Source organism: Polypterus senegalus, unplaced genomic scaffold (assembly GCF_016835505.1).
Source record: "Polypterus senegalus isolate Bchr_013 unplaced genomic scaffold, ASM1683550v1 scaffold_1883, whole genome shotgun sequence".
NCBI classification, from domain to species: Eukaryota; Metazoa; Chordata; class Cladistia; order Polypteriformes; family Polypteridae; genus Polypterus; species Polypterus senegalus.
This window is the reverse complement of record NW_024386168.1, coordinates 4,976-25,000: the sequence shown is the minus strand read 5'-3', so window position 1 is coordinate 25,000 and position 20,025 is coordinate 4,976. Positions and strand designations below refer to the sequence as shown.

At 39.2% G+C, this 20,025-nt stretch overlaps 1 protein-coding gene across 1 annotated transcript; it reads right to left on the bottom strand.

The window, feature by feature from the left end:
- Positions 1 to 12,083: 12,083 nt before the first annotated feature.
- Positions 12,084 to 15,611, bottom strand: LOC120522582 (SET-binding protein-like; the record flags this gene model as incomplete). Its single annotated transcript, XM_039743447.1, has 1 exon — positions 12,084 to 15,611. A coding segment is annotated over one exon (3,528 nt), but the record flags the coding sequence as incomplete, so codon positions are not given.
- Between the last annotated feature and the right edge of the window lie 4,414 nt (positions 15,612 to 20,025).

The window sequence follows — 20,025 nt, the reverse complement described above, 5'->3', positions numbered from 1 at the left end:
GGTGCCAGATGATATAGAAAGATAGGGTTTCACCCCAAAGATTGCTGGACACCATCGAGAGTGAAGAAAAAAATATAGGGGACAATATGCTAACTCGTTCACACAGACCTGCCTCAATGACTAAAGACAAGATTTTTTTGCATGGAGTCGTGGATTAGTTGGAGTGAGTCTCTAGGTATGTCACATTCTTTCCTGGAAATGCCCCTTTGACTGGCTAAAATGTAAATGGAGGCTGCAACTAAAAATAGCTGGAGAAGTCATCTAATGAGACTTTTTCTGATTTATATTAATGACATTGATTCTGGTATAGTTAGTAAACTTGTGAAATTTTCAGATGATACTAAAACTGAAGGGATGGCAGACACTGAAGAGGCACTAAAAAGAATTAAAAAAAAAAACCTGGGAAATGCAGTTTAATATAGAAAAGTGCAAAGTGCTACACATGGGCAATCAATTATAAATACAAGATGGGAGATACTGAGCTATAGGAAGCAACCTCTGAAAAGGATTTAGGGGTTTATGTTGACACAACGTTTTCATTTACTAAGCAATGCACAGAAGCAATTGAAAAGGCAAATAAAATGTTAGGTTGTATTATAAGTGTTAATTTAAGTCAAGGAACATTATGCCCAAACTATATAATGCACTAGGGAGACCACATCTGGAGTGTTGTGTGCAGTTCTGGTCACCAAAGTACAAGAATGACATAGTAGCACTTGGAGCTGTGCAGATGAGAGCAACCAAGTGCATCATGGGAAGGCCATGTCCTACTCTGACAGACTCAGAGAATTAAACCTGTTCAGTCTCGAGCAGGGGACGGATAAAGTTGATCCTGCAACATTCTTTCAGCTTAAGGATGACTCACATACTCTGGTACATCAGTGCACTTCTTTATGCCAAGTGATATTAGGACAGCTCAGTTATACGCTAAACAAACGGGTTTGATGGACTGAATGGTCTCCTCTCATTTGTCAAATTTCTCCTGTTTCTTATGACATGGCCTTTAGTGATTTTTGCGCTCTTCTAATTGTCCTGACAATCACATATGGTGTAGCTCTATTTGAGATGATTTATAGATTTGTGACATCTCAGTTAGGCAGGCAATATTGTAGCTAAGACACTGGATTTTAAATCACAAGCTTCCTGGTCCAACTCCCACTGCATGATCCTAAGCCTTAAAGTCACTCACCAAATGTACATTAATAATAATTCATTGATATATAAATTTTTTAATGTACAAAATACACTTCACATGATTTCATGTGAAAAAACCCACTTTGCCAGATCATAACATCTTTGTGATTGCCCACATATCACATTGCCAAAGCAGGCATTACACTTGTTTGCTGGCTTATGTGCACACATACTTTAAATGACGGTGGTGTCTTCTAAGGTATAAAAGAAAAAATACAATCTTTACATTTTCATTGGAAGATAATGTGCTTTTTTTTTTGTACAGTATTTATTGATGTATAATGAGTTCATTTACATTATGGACATCCTGTATAAAATATCTGAATAAACTCTTGTGGTTACGCCACACAATAGCCTTGGCAGGTTTTACACAGAATGCATTATGTCAATTCCAACTCAAGGTCTACTTATTCAAATGATTTGTTCAAATGTTAGAAACCTAACTGTCATCAGAAACACTGACCAGAAACATACTGTATGTCTATTTATTGACTGAAAATGGCACTGCGGTTCTTGGATTTTTATTTAATGTAGTGCTTTTTGTACTAAATTCAGTTAAAAAAGGGCTTTGCATGAGAAATATGAATACTATGGATCTCTTTTTGCATAGAAAACTTGCAAAATTGCATGCTTAATCAGCTCTAGTAATAGGCATTCATTTATTCACGCATATCAGGATGATACATTAATTTCCCAGGTCGATAGCATTCACCCATGGCAGCCCCAAGTAAGGGGGTGGGGAGCCTGAAAATGAACAAAAGGCCTCGGATCAAAGTTGTTTTTGTTCTGGAATAAAAGAAAACAGACTGGTGAGTGGCATTTGTCTTTCTATTACTGTTATTTTTTGCACAATGTACTCAATGTCTAAATAATGTTTGGGAAGGGAAGCTAAAAAAAATAGAAGAATCAATAGGAAACAATACAGTACAAACATATGTGCTATTGAATTTTTTTGATGCTTCCAAATGTTGCTCTGGCCTCACTTAATATCAAACAAGATGTGCCCAAGCACACTGCTTGGTTTACTGTTGGAATATGCAACAAATCTACCAATATGGAAACCGATATGATGCAATCTGCTCCTGGTGGCATCCAGCAGTAACAAATATTAAAAAATTTAGCAGCCATGCCACATGCACTTCAGAACAGGTCATCCACTGGAAGCTAAGCATGCCTAGGCCTGGCTAATATTTGGATGAGAGATCCACCAGAAAAAGATTGGGTTATTGCTGGAAGAGGCCAGCAGCGAGCGCTTACCTGAAAGTCTGAATGTGGATTTCAATGCTCGAATACAGTGACGGGGACACTGTACTGTAAAAATGGTGCTGTCCTTCAGATGAGACATAAAACTGAGGTACAGACTCCATGTGGTCATAAAAGATCCCTGGGCCATCTTTCATTAAGTGTGGATGGGAGATCCACCAGAAAAAGATTGGGTTATTGCTGGAAGAGGCCAGCAGCGTGCGCTTACCTGAAAGTCTGAATGTGGATTTCAATGCTCGAATACAGTGACGGGGACACTGTACTGTAAAAATGGTGCTGTCCTTCAGATGAGACATAAAACCGAAGTACAGACTCCATGTTTTCATAAAAGATCCCTGGGCCATCTTTCATTAAGTGTGGAGTGTATACCAATGTCCTGGTTAATTTGTTCACCACGGCCTGGTCATTCTGGCCTCCTAATCATCCCCTGTCTCTAATTGGCTCACTATTTCTGACACCACTTCACCACCTAACAGCTAAAATGTGTAGCGCGTACTGGCGCAAAAATGGCTGCTGTCACATCTTCCAGGTGGAACACGTTAGTGGTGATTGAAATGGCTCCCAACTTATTGTGTTAAGCACTATAATAAATGTAAAGAGTTATTGTTATTATTATTTATCTTGTGCTTTGGATGAATCACAGGTCCCCTTTTCAAGAACTGATTCAATTTCTTCACCCTTTCAAATAGCTAGCTATTTAAAACATTTGACAAAAATAAGTCGCCACCTTTTATTTGTCATTTCAAAATTCTATTGCTGTTAGTTTACTTGGATTAATGTAATCATTTCTTACATAAGTATGAAATACCTTTTTGTGTGTTTTACATCCAGTTTTACTCTTACATTACATGTCTTATATACTTTTTGAAAACTATACTGGGTCCAGACCTGGGAAATTGCCAGTATGACTTTATTCAAAAATGTTTTTGACCTGACAAAACTACTAAGAAATTCCAGGGACAGCATATTCATGCATGGAAAGGCCACGTGAAATACAATACAAAATAAGCAGCATAAATGCAAGCAAAAAAGTTGAGAGTTACTGATGAGCAAAACCCTCCGAATTTGGTTCACCTCTAGTTTGGTGACAACGCGGTGTCACAAATGCGCATCTGGGGATCACCTTCTGGCTCATCCTTGGTAATCGGTACCACCCCACTACAAGAGTGGGCGCTGTCACTAATGGTATCGTCTCTTTCTGTTCTCACAGCACAGAAAAGACTCCAAATGAGGGCAGCTGACTCCGCCCCTTCCAGTCAGAGGGCTATATATTTGAGGCGCTCATGGAAGGTGGCTTATCTTTGTAGACCAATGCTTGACAGAGATGGAGCTCTACTTCAGACCTGAGACGCTTAAGAAGGTACAACAGTCCTTTATTTTGTTTTGAATGTGTCATTTCATGCTGTTTGTGTTGCACTTTCTCTTGTTAATTAAACTGGGAGGGGGGACCCTGCTGATGTCCCAACATTTATTTTGGATCTTTCGCACGACCACAGGGGAGATGTTTGGGAATTTCAGCAAACTCTGCTAAATGCATTCAGGTCAATAGAAAAGGAAAAACACAACTAGTTTTGCTGCGGTGGGATGGTGCCCTGCCTGGGGTTTGTTCCTTCCTTGCACCCTGTGTTGGCTGGGAAGGCTCCAGCAGGCCCCCGTGACCCTATGTTAGGATATAGCGGGTGGGAAAATGACTGACTGACTGACAACTACTTTTGAGTTTTTACCATGGTACGATGGTTTTTAATTTGCCCCTAATGGATAAAGAAGAATCTGCCAGCTATGCTGGACCAATTATTATGACCATAAATGTAAATACTAACCACTGCACCACCATGCCACCCTGAGATAAAATTATACTCCAAGTCCTTAATCTCTCTCTGTATCTCCTGAATGCCTATCTCTATGACTAACTAAAACCCACAGAGCATGTGATGGATAGGATCAGAGTTACATATTTGGGGGGCTGTCCTTGAATTAGTTCAACTGAGTTGTTTTTTCGTTTGTACTCAGCATCTAATGCTTCTCTTTGCAGTGTCCGACATTAGTTATCCAGCACTGGTGGGTTCCACTTTCCCATTTCTTGAAGTGGAGCCAAATCACTGGTGGTACTCAGTTTATAGTGATACATTAGCATTCAATGGGGAGGTTTTGCTGAGGGGTGGTCCTCCCTGAAACCTTGACTGCCTCGCCATTAACTGGTATGCTTAACAAAAGGTGCCAATACTCTAGATTGGTCACCCATGAAACTTTCAATGCTGTAAAATAACAACAGTGAACTGAACACCTTGGGTGGTCCCCATTAAGCTTCAAGTGCCCCAGGTACAGCATCAAGCACTGCACTTGCAGATGCATCTGTTCCATCATTCTAATGCCTTAGTGAAATTTTTTTACCATGTTTGTCATTGACTGCATCAAGAATAGAAGGGAAGAAGTCCAAGCCTGAATGCGGAAAATTAATCTTTAGCAACATGTTGCACTTCATGGTTTTGTGTACTTGTACATGGCATAGTCTGCTGCTCTGTAGTTGCTAAGAAAATCTGAAACACCATCCTTGAATGCATTTCCATGTGATTTCCTCAGGCCCCTCTAGCAAATCTTTGTAGCGCTTGTCAGTGATGATGTGCATAGATTTGTGGGCCAACAAAAATACCTTTCTTAACCTTGGCATCACTTATTTGTGGATACATCTGACTCAGTTATCAAAATATGTCCTTGTTCATCACATTCGTACCATTTTTCATTACCAAATTTTATAAGAGGAGGAGGCAAAAATATCTTTGTTGGACTGCCAAGTGTTTTCTGTGCCACTTGCCGTTGCCTACCAGTTCTTTTTAACGTAATGCAGTACTTGGTCTATCTGAGCTGCTTTCCGAGGAGCAGTGCCACTACTTTTAGATCACCAAAGATGTTCTGGTCATAGGTATCGCATTGTAAAAGTACACATATAATATGACAGGAAATGACACAAATAAGCAAATAAAATAAAACAAGAGTTAAAGGTGATTTTTTGTGATCAGCAAGCTAAAATCTATAAATACAACCAAAAGTGTGCAGAATGCAAACCCTTAATTGTGCAGTGTAATTAATTCAGTATGTAAGTTTAAACAAAATAATTTACTCTAGCTATCAGTGTATACAGTAAGATACAGCAAAATATAAATTCACAATCAGTAATTTTCATAAACAGTACTCTAAATATATTTCTTCAAATATTAATATTTCTTTACATGGACATAATATTAAATATTTCTAATTACTGTTGACATTGTTTTAAAAGCTACTACTCTGTACACACAGCACACCTGACAGATTATGAAATCCAAATGTCAATTTAGAGCCACCTTGTGCAGTCTGTGAGGTCCACCAGAGGGCACTTTAAGAATGTTCACAGGAGCATCCAACCCTCACCTTTCAGACTCATCTCAACTAGCCCTTATAAAATGGATCATTAAGTCCAAATGTTTTTTTGAAAAGCATAAAACAAAAAAATGTCCTCACTTCTCTCCAGTCAAAAACATTACAAACAATAGGGCTTGTATGAAGTGCATAACGCTTTTCTAGAGAAATAATAACCACACAGCCTTTAAAAGATAATCCAAGTAACACACGATCATGTCTATTTTAAGTGTAATCGCCACCTGCCTCACACTTATATAATCCAAGTTAAATAAGCAACTCTGCTCTTTCAAACTTAAAGGTCACCATTAAGACAGAAGTAGAAAAATAAAAATCAAAAAGCCTAAGAAACTAAAGAAACCCTCCCATGTTTACTAGGACATTACTATACAGCCCCGTTCTACCATGTTGATAAATTCCCAATCAAAAAAGCACCATCCTATCCTTCACCTCCTGATCTTCAAATTAAAGTTGTCTTTGATTCTGGAAAAATCTTGTCCCACTCGTTGTCTGGACTCAGACAACTTGGGTTGCAGCCACTGTGGCCTTTTTTTTATTTTTTATTTTTTTTAATAAACCCTTTATGTCTCCCCATTATGCAGCTCAAGTAAACAGCTACAGCATGCATTGCTTCTTTCTGGTGATCCAGCTCTTTAAACCCAGAGATATGTAGCACACCACGCATTATTAGAGAAAGCCACAGGTTTAGTGCAGAGATTACACACCTTCAACAGTTGACAATCGAACAAAACTGATTAATACAATTCGGTTAATGTTTATTTTGTAGTGATATCAAACTAAACATCAAGATTTCTTTTTTTATCAGCATCAAAACAAGACAGGATGTGGTGTGTGTGATCAGGACTGATCATCATATTTTACCACAGTTGTGAGCTTCAGAAAGTCGCTTATGATACAGTAGGATGTCTGTAAGATGGAGGGCAGCCACACTGCTCAGGTCACCCAAAATGTGATTTTCTTACCCTAGAGCAGGGTTCAGTCTTGGGGTGCAATTGTGGCTGCAGGTTTTCATTCCACCCAATTACACAAATAAAAGGGTCAATCTTACTTCTAAATGATTGACATGTTTTATTCCTTTATTTTGCATTCAAAATGCTAGTGCAAGTATATTTACAAGTAAACAAAAAAAGCCAGGAATTTGCATTTTTGCCATATGTTTTTAAAGATTTACTTGATCTTACCACATGCCTTTTAATTTACTATTTCCTGTAGTGTTTACTCCCTTAATTATATCTAAATACTGATAATAACTGGTGAGCAGCACAGACAAGGGTGCAAATGACACTGAGTGGTAAACAGAGCCACTCCTTCAATGTTACATTCATTTGTGCTCTAATTAGTAATAGAAGGTTGGGCTACGTGCGAACCATCTTAAGTGTTCATCTCAACCCTGTTAGATCTTCTGGTATGAAACAAATCAAATCAAATTCTCTTAGACCTTTATTGGAATGCCAGAAACCCATTAAAATACGGATGTCAGAAAATGTTCTTAGTTTAAATGAAAAAAAAAGAGAGATTGTGTGTTTTGGACCTTCTGATCTTAATTTTGCTCTTGCAAGTAATTTTGGCCCTTTGACAACCTACTGTAAACTCTTCACATGAAACCTTAGTGTGATTTCTTGATAATGCCCTCAAATTTGAGAAGCAAATTAACTCTGTTTTCCATCACGTAAGGGTATTACCTAAAGTCAAACCAATTCTTGCTGTAGATGATTTTGAAAAATTAATTAATGCGTTTGTATACACTAAAGCTAATCAGTTGTCAGTCAGTCATTTTCCAGCCAGCTATGCCCTGACACAGGGTCACGGGGGTCTGCTGGAGCCAATCCCAGCCAGCACAGGGCGCAAGGCAGGAACAAATCCTGGGCAGGGTGCCAGCCCACCACAGGCCACACAAACACCCACACACCAAGCACACACTAGGGACATTTTAGGATCACCAATGCACCTAACCTGCATGTCTTTGGACTGTGGGAGGAAACCCGAGTACCCGGAGGAAACCCATGCAGACACGGGGAGAACATGCAAACTCCAACGCAGGGAGGTCCTGGGAAGCGAACCCAGGTCTCCTTACTATGAGACAGCAGCACTACCACTGCGCCACAGTGCCGCCCCGCTAATCAGCTGTCCCTTGTTAAATCAGTCCAGAATGCTGCAGCCAGGCTTCTAACAGGAACATGAAAATGGAATCACATCACACTAATTTTAGCTTCTCTTCACTACATGGCCAAGTTTAAAATTTTGTTTGTTTGTTTGTTTTTGGGTCCCTGAATGGTTTAGCCCCGGTTTATCTTACTGATCTCTTAAATCCATATTCTTCTTCACGGTCACTGAGGTCCTTTGACCAGAAGTTATTGATTGTAACAAAATCTAAGCTTAGTGGGCACTGTGCTTTTGCAGTAGCTGCCCCTAAGCTTTGGAAAAGTCTACCCTTTTAGATTAGGCCAGAACGAACTTTGGTTACTTTTAAATCTCGCCTGAAAGCCTTTTTTTTTACTTAGCTTTTTAAACTTATTTTATTTATACTATTTATATAATTAGTTTTGGTGTATTTAGTTTATTTATATATGCACTTATTTATTAATGCAGACTATACAGCACTTTGGTCAACTTTTGATGTTTTAAATGTGCTCTATGAATAAAATTGACTTTACTTGACTTGACAACCACCTTTATTAAACAAGCTATTTTGTCCCAGTTTCTGCCTTTTTGTATCAATCCAGAAATTACAAAATGAGTTTGCAAATTTTTTGGGGGAATGTATCAAGAATTTGTGTGTGTGACTTTAATTATTGTTCCTTTTATTGCTTTTGATTTTTTTTTATGTTTTGGTCATAATTAACTCACAAGTGAATTTTATACTGAAACTAGCAGCTCTGCTTTATCAGTCAGTTTCGGCTACACCCGTGTCTGTACTGCTCATAATTACTTGTCAGTGTATGAATACAATTATGGGAGTAAACTCCACAGGAAAAGATTCATTAAAAAGAATATAGTAAAAGAAAGTTAACACCTAAAGCAAGAGACAGAGTGAGTTTGGGAGCATGCACCGATACAGTGTGCTGCCTCCCACACCACACGAAGAGCCACCTCAGGGTCCAAAATTAGGATCCAAGCGCAACCGTGCAATGGGTGACACCTCAGCGCCACACTAGTCTGAATGGAATGGAACAGTGTGAGGTTTTTTTTGTTTTTTTACAGGGGCTAGAGTGCTACTCCTGCCACCAACTCCCAAATTTTCCCTTGCAAGCTGGGAGATCTGCTTGCAGGCCTGGATGCAGGTTAACATCACAGCCTGGATGGAGCAATTGCAGATTAAGGGCCTTGTTCAAGGGCCCAACAGAGTGGAATTACTTCTTGCGTTCTACAGGACTTGAACCAGCAACCTGATTGACGGCGCAGATCCCTAGCCTCAGAGCCACCTCACTTAAAAGATATAGGAAAAAAATGCAAATTTCAACATTTTACCTAAATGTAAATATACAAGCACACATTTCTGAAAGCAAAATAAGATTAAAAAGACTAATCAAACAATCAGATCATTTAGAAGTAAGACTGAACCCTTTATCTGTGAAACTGGTTTCCTCTGATTATTTATTTAACTAGATATTTGAGATGATCTATTATGACAGTTTGTTTCACGATTTTGTGAGATCCTAGTCAGGGATACAGGGAAAAACCCAAAATGGAAAGGATGAGGAAGGAGAGAATCAGACACCAGGTTACCAGAGGTGCAAGGCCCCTAAAGGTTGAGTGACACCACTTTCAGGTCCGTCTATGGGACACCAGGAAAGTTGGGAGGGTGGGGGTTTGGGGGGTTGAGTGACACCTGAGGAGAGCAGTTCACTTCCTACTATTATGAAGGAAGGAACTCGGCTGCTGTGATTGTAGGTGACACAATTATTATGAGTTCTTATCCATGCAACCTAATGGAGAAATCAGATTGGTCAAGTACTAAAAGAGATCATTGTAAATTAAGAGGAAGTCCATTTAAGACTTTAAGTCAGGAAGCATTTTTTTATGCAAAGAGGCATTCTGGAATAAACTACCAAGACAAGTAGCTGAAATAAAAAACCCTGACAACCTTTAAGAAAAATATCAATGAGATATTGGGACAGTTAAGCTATTAGCTAAAAACAGGCTTGATGGACTGAATGGTCTCCTCTTATTTATGTTTCTTAGATTATTCTTTCTCTTTTTATTTAAAATGAGCTCATCTCCATTAAGTGGCTGTTGATTTGCCTGGATAATATCATTTTTGCAGAATCTTGGGATGTTTTGATTGGTCAGTCACAAGACTCAGACAAGGAATCTATGTTAAGTGTGGTTTAAGTCTCATTTAATAACTGTTATACTTTGAACCAGAGAGTGGTGCTGTTGTCTAATGTCCTTTCTCTTCTCTCCTCTGCAGGAAGAATGATTGACAGCTCCTCCATTTCTAATGTCACCCCTGGTTTCTGCCCTCATGAACCCACCCATTCCGGCTTACAGCCATCATAACTGGCTCTAATGCCATCTTTGGGCTGTCTGAAGAAGGCTCATGTCTGAACACAATGATTTTTGATAATTGTAATCGTTTCCTTATTTTCTATTTAGCCATACACTATATAGGGACCACTATGGCGCCCCAACTCTTTTTGACATTTCCTGCGTGTAGCTGCCTCTACAAGTTTGTAGTGAAGAGGACCTCTTTAGAAATAAATGAACTGACTGAAGGTACATTTAAGCTGTTTATTAGATATACAGTCAATATTAGCCTAACGGGTCAAGATGTGATTCTTAGAACGAGAACTCCTATCTGGAGAAGAATCGCTAAAATCTTGGTAGTAGGTAATGTGGAAAAATCACAGCTGAAAAGGCAATACCAGTAATAAATGCATGCCCCCAATTTCCTCCAGTCCATGTGCTGTAAATGTTCGGGGTGCAACCGAAAAAACAAGGGAAGCAACATCTTGATTGTTATTTATTGTAATATGAAGTCAACATTAAAGGTAACGTTTCATAATGGATCTTAAGAATAACGCTTGATTTAGTATTGTGGTTCAAATATATTCTGGTATGGCATGCTTGGCATTTGCAGTTACATGATAACTTTAACCATACTTTAGTTATTCATTTAGCTGTGCATTCTTAACATGGATGTTGTGCGGCCTCTTCCATGGTTCTGCTGGTATCAGAATAGTTAGGTAGATTTTTCGTTTCAGACATATATAGACTATAGGATTTTGCCTCTCCTGTGAGTCTTTGATATCAACAGCAAAACGTCCTTGCTTAACGAGACTTCATTTTACCTCCTATTAAGTAGGTGTGATTGTGCACCTTTTAGCTTCAATTCATATCTGAGGACTTATTTTTTGCGGTTGTAGCTGCCCATTCCCTTACCCTCAAATTCACTCTGACTGTATATCATAACTGTGAAAACTGCGGCAATGCATCATTCAATTTTACCACTAGCCCAGGGATGTCTTCAAATGCTAAAGTTAGATTGGGTTTCACAGAATTGCTTTTCCTTGGGGACAGGTTGTGCTTATTTTTAATATATGTAATGTGCTTATGGTACTCACAACAAAGTCACCACCCTCTAATTTGGCCTCTGCTTCATGAGGCATTGGATTGGTACAGAAAATACACACAAATCACTGAACCATCTAATTGTTCCAACCTATATTTAAACCAAATTCATTGACGGTCATCTCTAGATATATAATTTTGGCCCAGCAAGACTAAGCTAGTATTGAAAAATTACGGTGGAACCTATCATACGTAAATTAAGACATAAGGATATTCAGATTTAACCAGATGGCAAAGCAAAGTTAAAAAAGTTAAAAACAAGGAAGAATGCAAAAAATTTTAATGAACATAGTGAGCTCCACCTGTATTCTCCCTTTATCTCACCATGAAATAGGATGTAACCTTCATTAATGTTGAATTTAAAGCAAAAAACATACATTTGTAATTGATGCTATTGATGCATTGGTGTATACTGTATAGAAATATGGCATATTCAGAGGTATAGGCAAAACCACATTCACTTCAGTTTTATGGGCAATGTTAGGGTAATGGCTAAGGACATTTTATTAAATATAGTTTTTCTGCTAAACGTGGTGAGAAAGTTTCCCCACGTACACATTTTGGAACAGATACGTAAAACTAAAAGTACGCAACCTTCACAACTTTGTAAAATAAATGAAGCCTATTTGAAATGTCATTCAAACATTCACAAAGTCACATTTCATCCACAAAGGGTTCTTACCTGCTGATGCTACACCTGGTGAGTCAAATATCTGCGACACTTTGTCTCTCTTGCTACTCTTCAGGGGTGCCAAGTTTTGTTCTCTATACACCCCAAAACTCTCTAGGTTTCGCCGTCTACCTCCAAGACTTGACTCATTGATTCCCGAAACTTGTAGGTCCCCAAAAAGATCAGAAGGTGGCTCTTGCCGACTCCGTGTACTGTCAAAATGTCGTCGGATGCAGGGATCATGGAAATCACTAACCGGCTCAACACGTTCATGAGTGCGCTTCCACTGTTGGGTGTCTGAGATTGACAATGTGGAAAGAGTATCTACTTCAAAAATATTTTTGGAACTCCTTGGTGGAGTGTCCAAATTTTGCGGCAGCCTTTGCTTCTCCTTATGTTTAGGGAGAGAAGGCTCTTTGTCAGACATACATAATCGTTCACTCAGAAGGCTTAAGTAACTAGAATTCTTTGCTCCACTAAAGAGTCCTCCAAGATCATCCCTCTGAGAACCAGACTGCTGATCATCCTTATGTTTGTGCTTATGCTTGTGCTTACGCTTATGGAGGCGGACATTTGGCAAGTTGCTGCTGCCCATCTTGGGAGCCACTAGTGTAGATGTGGAATTGTTCATTCCTGTCGATGGTATCTGGTGAGCACTGTGTTTGGTCTTATGTTTGGCAGTAGTGGTCAACTTCATGTGAGCACCAGAATGGAACTGGGGTGGTGGGGCTGCTGGTCTCATAAATGGAGAAGCTGCTGCTCCAAGCGTGTGAGATAAGTACAAAGGAGTTGGATACTGACCGTAGTAACCCAGATTCATCATACTAGTGGCAATAGGCATTGACGTATAAGGCATTGCATAAGGTGCATAGTAATTGCCGCTGGCGATCGGGTATCCAAACCCTTGAAGGAAAGGCATCTTTGTCATTGGCTCGTTGGCTTTGGCCGGTCTGCCACGCCTCTTCTTGGACTTTATTTCAGAATTCCGACGAAGGTAGTGCAGGGGATCATATGGAAAATATGGAACTGGGTAATAATGATCAAAGTTGACCCTGAAGATGCTAGGATAGGAATTTTCATGGTAAAATGTATAGCTGCGATGAGAGATGCGGAAAACCTGGAATTTTCCAATTAGTTCCTCAAGGTCTGCTAAAAACTGCAGATCATCTCGGCTTTGAAGGCCTTTTCGTTTACGACGGTGTTTCTGCTTTTTCAGGGCATCATGAGCTAAAAATGTTTCTACAGCTACTGTACCACCATGTTTAGGGCAGTGTCCCCGTTTTGCCTTGTTGCTGGCTTCTAACGCTGCAGCTTCAGAAGGCTCCAGAGAGCAAAAGTCAAAGGAGTATCTCCTACGGGATGCTGGTCCTTTCTCTGCCTGGTCAGATGTGCTGTTGTTGTCTGTGCCAATTCCACTATCACTGGGAATTGTCTCCTCACTGTGAGACTCACTAACTGGAGACAGCGTCACCTCTTTGAGAGAGGCAACCTCAGACAGATGAGAAGGCGAGTTGGCCATGAGCCTGGGAGGAGAAAGCTTCCAGCCACTACTGTGCAAGCCTTTGGGAGCTTTGGTGGACAATGCACTAATGGGCTGCAAGTTTGGCATGGTCTTGAGCTCATGCAGTGTTGTATCTGCAGTTGTAGGACTTAAATTCCCACCTGGCCCCACAGCTTTGTCAGCAAGTAGCTGTGCTGTGATGGGTAAAGGCATCCTGGCTGTAGACTGTGGGTTGGAAGGCACTGCTGGGTTTTCAGACATGTTCAGAACAGGCACAGGGTGCTTTTCGCTTGCTTTGTGCTCATCTTGCTGAAGCTGCAGCTCAACTCTTGGTTTCCTTCCTCTTTTTTTGCCAATGTAGATGGTCCCTCTCTTACTTACATTGATTTGCTTTCCTAGGCGCGATTCAATGTTTGATGCTACGGTGGAAACTGAACTGGATGTGGGGACCTTGGACTTTAAAACCAGGCTGCTGCTTGCAGAGCATGACAAGATCTCATTCAGAATATTCTTTCGTTTAACCATTTTCATTTTGTTTATTGTCCTAATTGTCTTCTTATCGAGAACACCATAGTTTCTGACCTTTTTATTAAGCTTAATCTGGTTAGACGGAGACTCGTTTGAAGGGGAAATATGCACTAGTTTTGCCAGGCTTCTTTTCTTTCTTCTCTTCTTTGGAGTACCGGATGCCTCATGAGCTATTGGGCTTATAGGACTAGTTGATGTACCTTCATGAATCGTTTCTACAGTTAGCAGAGGCTGTTTTTTGGGTCGCCCCCTTTTCTTTTTTAGAGGAGTAATAACTGTTAGGCTGTCTGTGTTGGTGTAGAGAGGACTAGAGGGTGTGATAGGATAAGCTGAAGGAGGGTCAACGATGGTTGCTGTTGGGTTAGATATATCTTTTGGGATGCTGATACTTTTGGACTTATTTGAAGTCCACCTTTGCTTTGCTTTCAGTTTTGGATGCTTAATTTCAGACACTTTGCTGCCAGGCTGCTCCAAGTCTGAAAACATACTTAGTTTTCCCACAACTACAGGTTTTCTAAGTCGGCTTTTACAAGCCTCGGTGGTTTCACTTGTATTAACTTCAGGATTACCCATAGGCTCACACTCTGGATCCTTTTCTGCTAGTCTAGGTGTTCTCAATTCATTCTTATTAAGACGGGTTTGCTGGGAGTCTGACAGTCCAATCACAATGCCATCACTTTTTTCATTCAATTCAGATTCTAACTGCACTTTTTCTGAGGAGCTCTCAAAATGTACCTGACCTTTTAGTGATTTACGGTTTTTCCTCTTGCGTCCTGGAAAGCCGGCAGCTTCTGCTTGGATGGAAACTGATCCTTGTAAAACATTTTCGTCCTTTTCTTGAGCAATCCCAGTACTTGTGTTTTCTCCATGAGACATATCATGGTTCTTTTCAATCTCTAGCACTTCCTTCTCTGTAATAGTTTCTGAAATTTTCATTTCAGTCTCTTTTGCTATAATTTTATTCCACTGTGCCTCTGAGCTGTGATTAATCAGATTTCTCATTGAGTCCTTTCTACCATATTTTCTCTTAATGTTGCCAAACATTTGCTCAGTCAATTCCTGCAGCCCTCTATCATCCTTGTGAGTGGGTGTTGTCTTCACGGTGTTTTCTCCTTGACCGACAGCCTGAGATACGAGACCCATGGTTGGTGCACGTACTGAAGTGGCTGATATTTGACTGGTAATAGTGCTAAACTGACTGACACTGGGACTTCCACTAGGCTTTTTAATTTGAGGCTTTGGAAGAATTCCTCCAATTTCTGTAGCTGGGCTTTTGCAGTGTCCACTTTTTGATTCTGAGTCCACTAAAATGCCCTGGGAGGGAGACCCTCCTGCTGGTGTTGTCAACCACTCCATATGATGGGAAGTGTTCTTGGACTGGTACTTTGGTTTCACAGCCTCTCTGAGAAAATCCACCTGATGGTCTCCTTCATTTTGCTCAGCAGGTTTGTAAGATTTCTCATAGATCTATGAAGACAAAAAAGTACAGCGTTTTTAATTAGTTATTATTATTTTTTTGATCAACTTCTTTTAAACATTACAGGTATATAACTACAAAACGTTGCACCACATACACAAAATAGAGAACCACAGAGAGCAGATATATTTGAATCTAGGACGGCCAGTTACTTTAACTTTGGAGGCACAAAAGTTTATAAATATCTATCAATTATCTGAAAATATTATCATTTATCAAATTCTCTTCAAACAAAATAGGAATGTGTTTACAAGAATGCATTACGGTGTGTGCGTATACACAGAGTTGTACAGTACACATTGTAATCTTTTCAGCAGAAACAGAAAATGTAGCGTTGGGCCCTAAAAAATTCCATTGCTGCTTCTGATGCTAGAAATGCAAATGCATGGATGTGGCCGCTACAAATTCGAATACATTAATGGCCATCTAGTTGCTAGGTAGATAAGGTAAGAAGTGTTACACAACATCAAATTTACAACATACTGCAACTTTATTTCATTGCTTTATCTTAACATTCCTCTTGTGACAACCATTAAACCATCAGAATGCATTTTTTTAAATTACCAGTGTTAGTTAACACAAAGGAAAAAAAAAACTGACTTACCACTACAATATTTTATTAAACTCGCAGTTTAGCTTACTTTATTTCAGCATTTCAAAAGGCAGCAAATATTCTTATTTCATTAAAACCACAGTTTAAAAAGTAAAACTTGGGTTTGCAAATCTGCTCGGCTTCAAAGAATGAACGTCTTTTGAATAAGGAGCTGCAAGTAGCATTGTAGCTACAATTTTAACATGCTTTGTGCCAGATGAAAATAAGGATGTCATTGCAGTACACCTCAGAAATGTCAGATTTGGGTTCTAAGTTGGGTAAACATTCCCAGCAAAATATTATTTTACGTGATAATTTCAGGTTGCAAGTTAGCATTTCTTATGAAATAGCAAAGTGTGCCTGTGTGCATATACTTATTATTGTATTTGTTAATTTGTTCAACTTTGTGATGAGACTCGAAGTACAAGGGTTTGTGCCCATACCTGAGGAAGGTGAAAACAGGCTAAGGGTGTCACAGTGTCAAATGTCTAATATATTCATTAGTTTATTTCTAGTAATACTGACTACTGCAGTGTGTTATTCACAGGCTGTTCAAATCGTTCTTTATGCAGCTTTCTGGGAATTCAAAATGCTGCTGTAAGTATCAGTACAAGAACTAGAAAGTACAACTAAATAACTCAGGTTCCAAGTCCTTGAACTGGCTCATAGTTAAATTTAGGGATGATTTCAAAATCTTCCTTTAAACATATAAAAACTTAAATGGCCAGAACTCTACTTATTAATCTTAACTTATTATTATTTACAAACCAGAGTATGCATTAAGATCTCAAGATGCCAGCCTACTTAAGATTCCAAACATTAATAAAATAAGAAGGATGAGGTTTTAGTTAAAGAGCATCAAAATCCATGGAATGATCTGCCTACTAATACGTACAGTATAAGAGGTGCCCCTTTCAGTCTCAGCTTTTAAATTCAGGCTGAAGTCTTTCTTCTTTAGTCCAGCATACCCTGACTAGAACTGCTGTGCATATTGCATCCCTGTTAGTCAGTAGTACAAAAATATTACTAATGCTCCTCTACTCTCTTTATCTTCTTGATATCTTCTTGTGGCACTTGGTGCCACTGCTCTACTACCTAGCTTTTCTTGTGCCCATAAAAAAGTCATCAGAAATACTGGGAGCATTGGAATCATCAAATAGAAAGATTCTTGGACGGGTGGCACAAATGCACTGAGTTTTGTTAAGGTTTGTTCCGTTTTCTAACAAATCACATTTTCTAACTTTAACTTGACTCTCCCTCGTACATCTTAATGCAATTTATAGTCACTTGATTTTCCAGTACAGTTAAAACATTTTGATGCTGGTTCCACTGGTGCAGAAATGTGGAGGGACAATATAGTCTGGGGAGTAATGACACAACAGGCACAAACGATAAAACATTTATTTATATGGCAAATTTTCATACTAGTTCAAAGTGTTTTCATACTAGCTCAAAGTGTTTAATAATAATGGCTAATCACAGTTGCAATAGAGAACTGTTATTTAAAATAGTAAAGAATTAATGTCTAGCTTTATGACAAAAATGACACTCAGATGGCCAGGAAGGACTCTGGTTGGTGGGAAATTGGGAAAGAAAAAGCCAGGGGGGGTTCCAAGGCCAAAACAAAGTAATAGCAATTAAAAATACATAGTATTTGATATATTTTGCAAGAATATGAGTTAAATAAGGGTGCAAGTCACTAACTGTAAGGACACAAATTCTAACCTTCTTTGTGCCACAGAACAAAGAAACCGAACACCTGATGTCAAGCTCCTCTACAAGTCACAGCACAGAGGCTGCATTACTCCACGTCTTCAGCAGATGAAGACTAGCAGGGCAACTTCAAGTGAAGTCGACAGTCTGGCTTTCCTTTTATAATCATCTGCAGTTGTATTAATTCATCAGCGCACTTGATGGTCTGCTCAGCTTGTCTTTAGCAATAAGACCTTTTTTTCCTGCTGGAATATTGATTGAAGATCCTACAATGCTCTGTTTTGCCTCCAGTGCTGTGAAAATCTTATTATTTATTTACCGATAACAGGCACTCCTAGCTGTCAACCACATACTGAAACTGCACGGCTCAATAATGCTGCAGTTCAAAAAGAATAGAAGTGTAAATGTGTTTTACCACAAAGTAATAAACAAGAAATCCGCCTGGACACAGGAAGGATAACATGCGATAAATACAGTAAGCCTTTGGGATTTGATACTTTTTTTCCTGTTAAGATTTTGTTTTATAAAAATAAAAAAGAAGGTACATTTTATTTTGGGTCTACATATGTATTCTACTTGGTGCCAAATGAAAATGTAGCCCACAAATCATGGCATATACACTCACTGACCTGACTTTCATGACTCATGGCTACATCAACTTATGAGGACTTCTTTGCATACACGACACAGTCACGGCCAGAAGGGTTTCTTGGTTGCAGTGTACTGATCACAAAACCAGTAGTATGCCACTTTTTCAGCAATTTTTGAAATGCTAACTTTTCAAGAGCACACATAATTGTTCAACAAATTGTCTGCATTCATCTTCCCTCAATTCTGACCAGTATCCCTATACCTGCTGCTAAGAAGCATCTCCATAGCATGGACAGTAGCAGACAGGCAAAGATGGCCGTTATTGGGAAGCACTTTACATAGAGAAGTGGGAGCCACTTCAGCCACCACCAGAATGTAGCATCCACATGGGTGATGTGACAGCAGCCATTTTTCCACCAGTATGCTTACCACACATTAGTTATACAGTGGTGAAGAGGTGAGAGAGGCAGTTAGCCAATCAGAGACAGGAGATGATTAGGAGGGCAGAATGACCTAGGGATGTACCCTGCTCTTTAAAAAAGATGCCCAGGGATCTTTTATAAAGAAAGACAAGTCAGGACCTTGGTTTTATTCATCATCTAAAGGGTGCACTGGAGCATTGAGATCCACACTCAGACCACAGAGTAAGTGCCCCCTGCTGGCCTCACCAACAGCTCTTGCAGTAGTAACCCAAGCTTTCCCTAGATGGCATCTCATCCAGGTGCCAGCTGGGCCTGAACATACTTAGCTTACCTGTTGTGAAGTGCATTGGGTATGGGTGCTGGCTCCCAATTATCCTGACTTGCATAAATGAATGTCTTAGACAAGTGGAAGGTGAAAATTAAGCCATCATAGGGCACTTTGGTACACACAGCCACACTCAATATACAGTTGCCAATTAACCTAACATGCTAGAAAAACATGGAATAGTGAATTTATACAGTATTGGTCAACATATAATTGAACGTTGCTATTATTTTTAGTGGTCAAAAATATTTTCCCACATTTGAATCACAAGGCAGATTGTTTTGCAAAGCTTTTAATGATTTTATTTATCTATACATCCATCCATACTGTACATCCAACCATCTAGCTTATTAACCATCTTTCACTTGTGTTTAATGTTAATTTAATTTTATAATCTCTGTTTCATGATACGCTAAGCACAAACTATAAATATCCGCAATAATGATCTTTTCACTAATATGTGCATAAGACTCCAAATGTGAATTTTTATATAAGCCCTATCTTCAGGAATGAACCTGCAAGTAATCTTATCAAACAAATTCTTATCTAATCTAAGCTAAGAAGAGGAGAAAATAGGCATCATTTGTTTAAACACATTTTAGAGCAAATTTAAAAATAAACTCATGGTTAAAACTGATATTGACAAAAGCATAAACTTACAGACCACACAACCTTGAGTGCTTCTGGCTCAGTTTCCCAAATGCTGCTGCTGTTTTGTTTTTTCAGCTCAGGTCAACTTCCGCCCAAAAGCTCTACAGCAC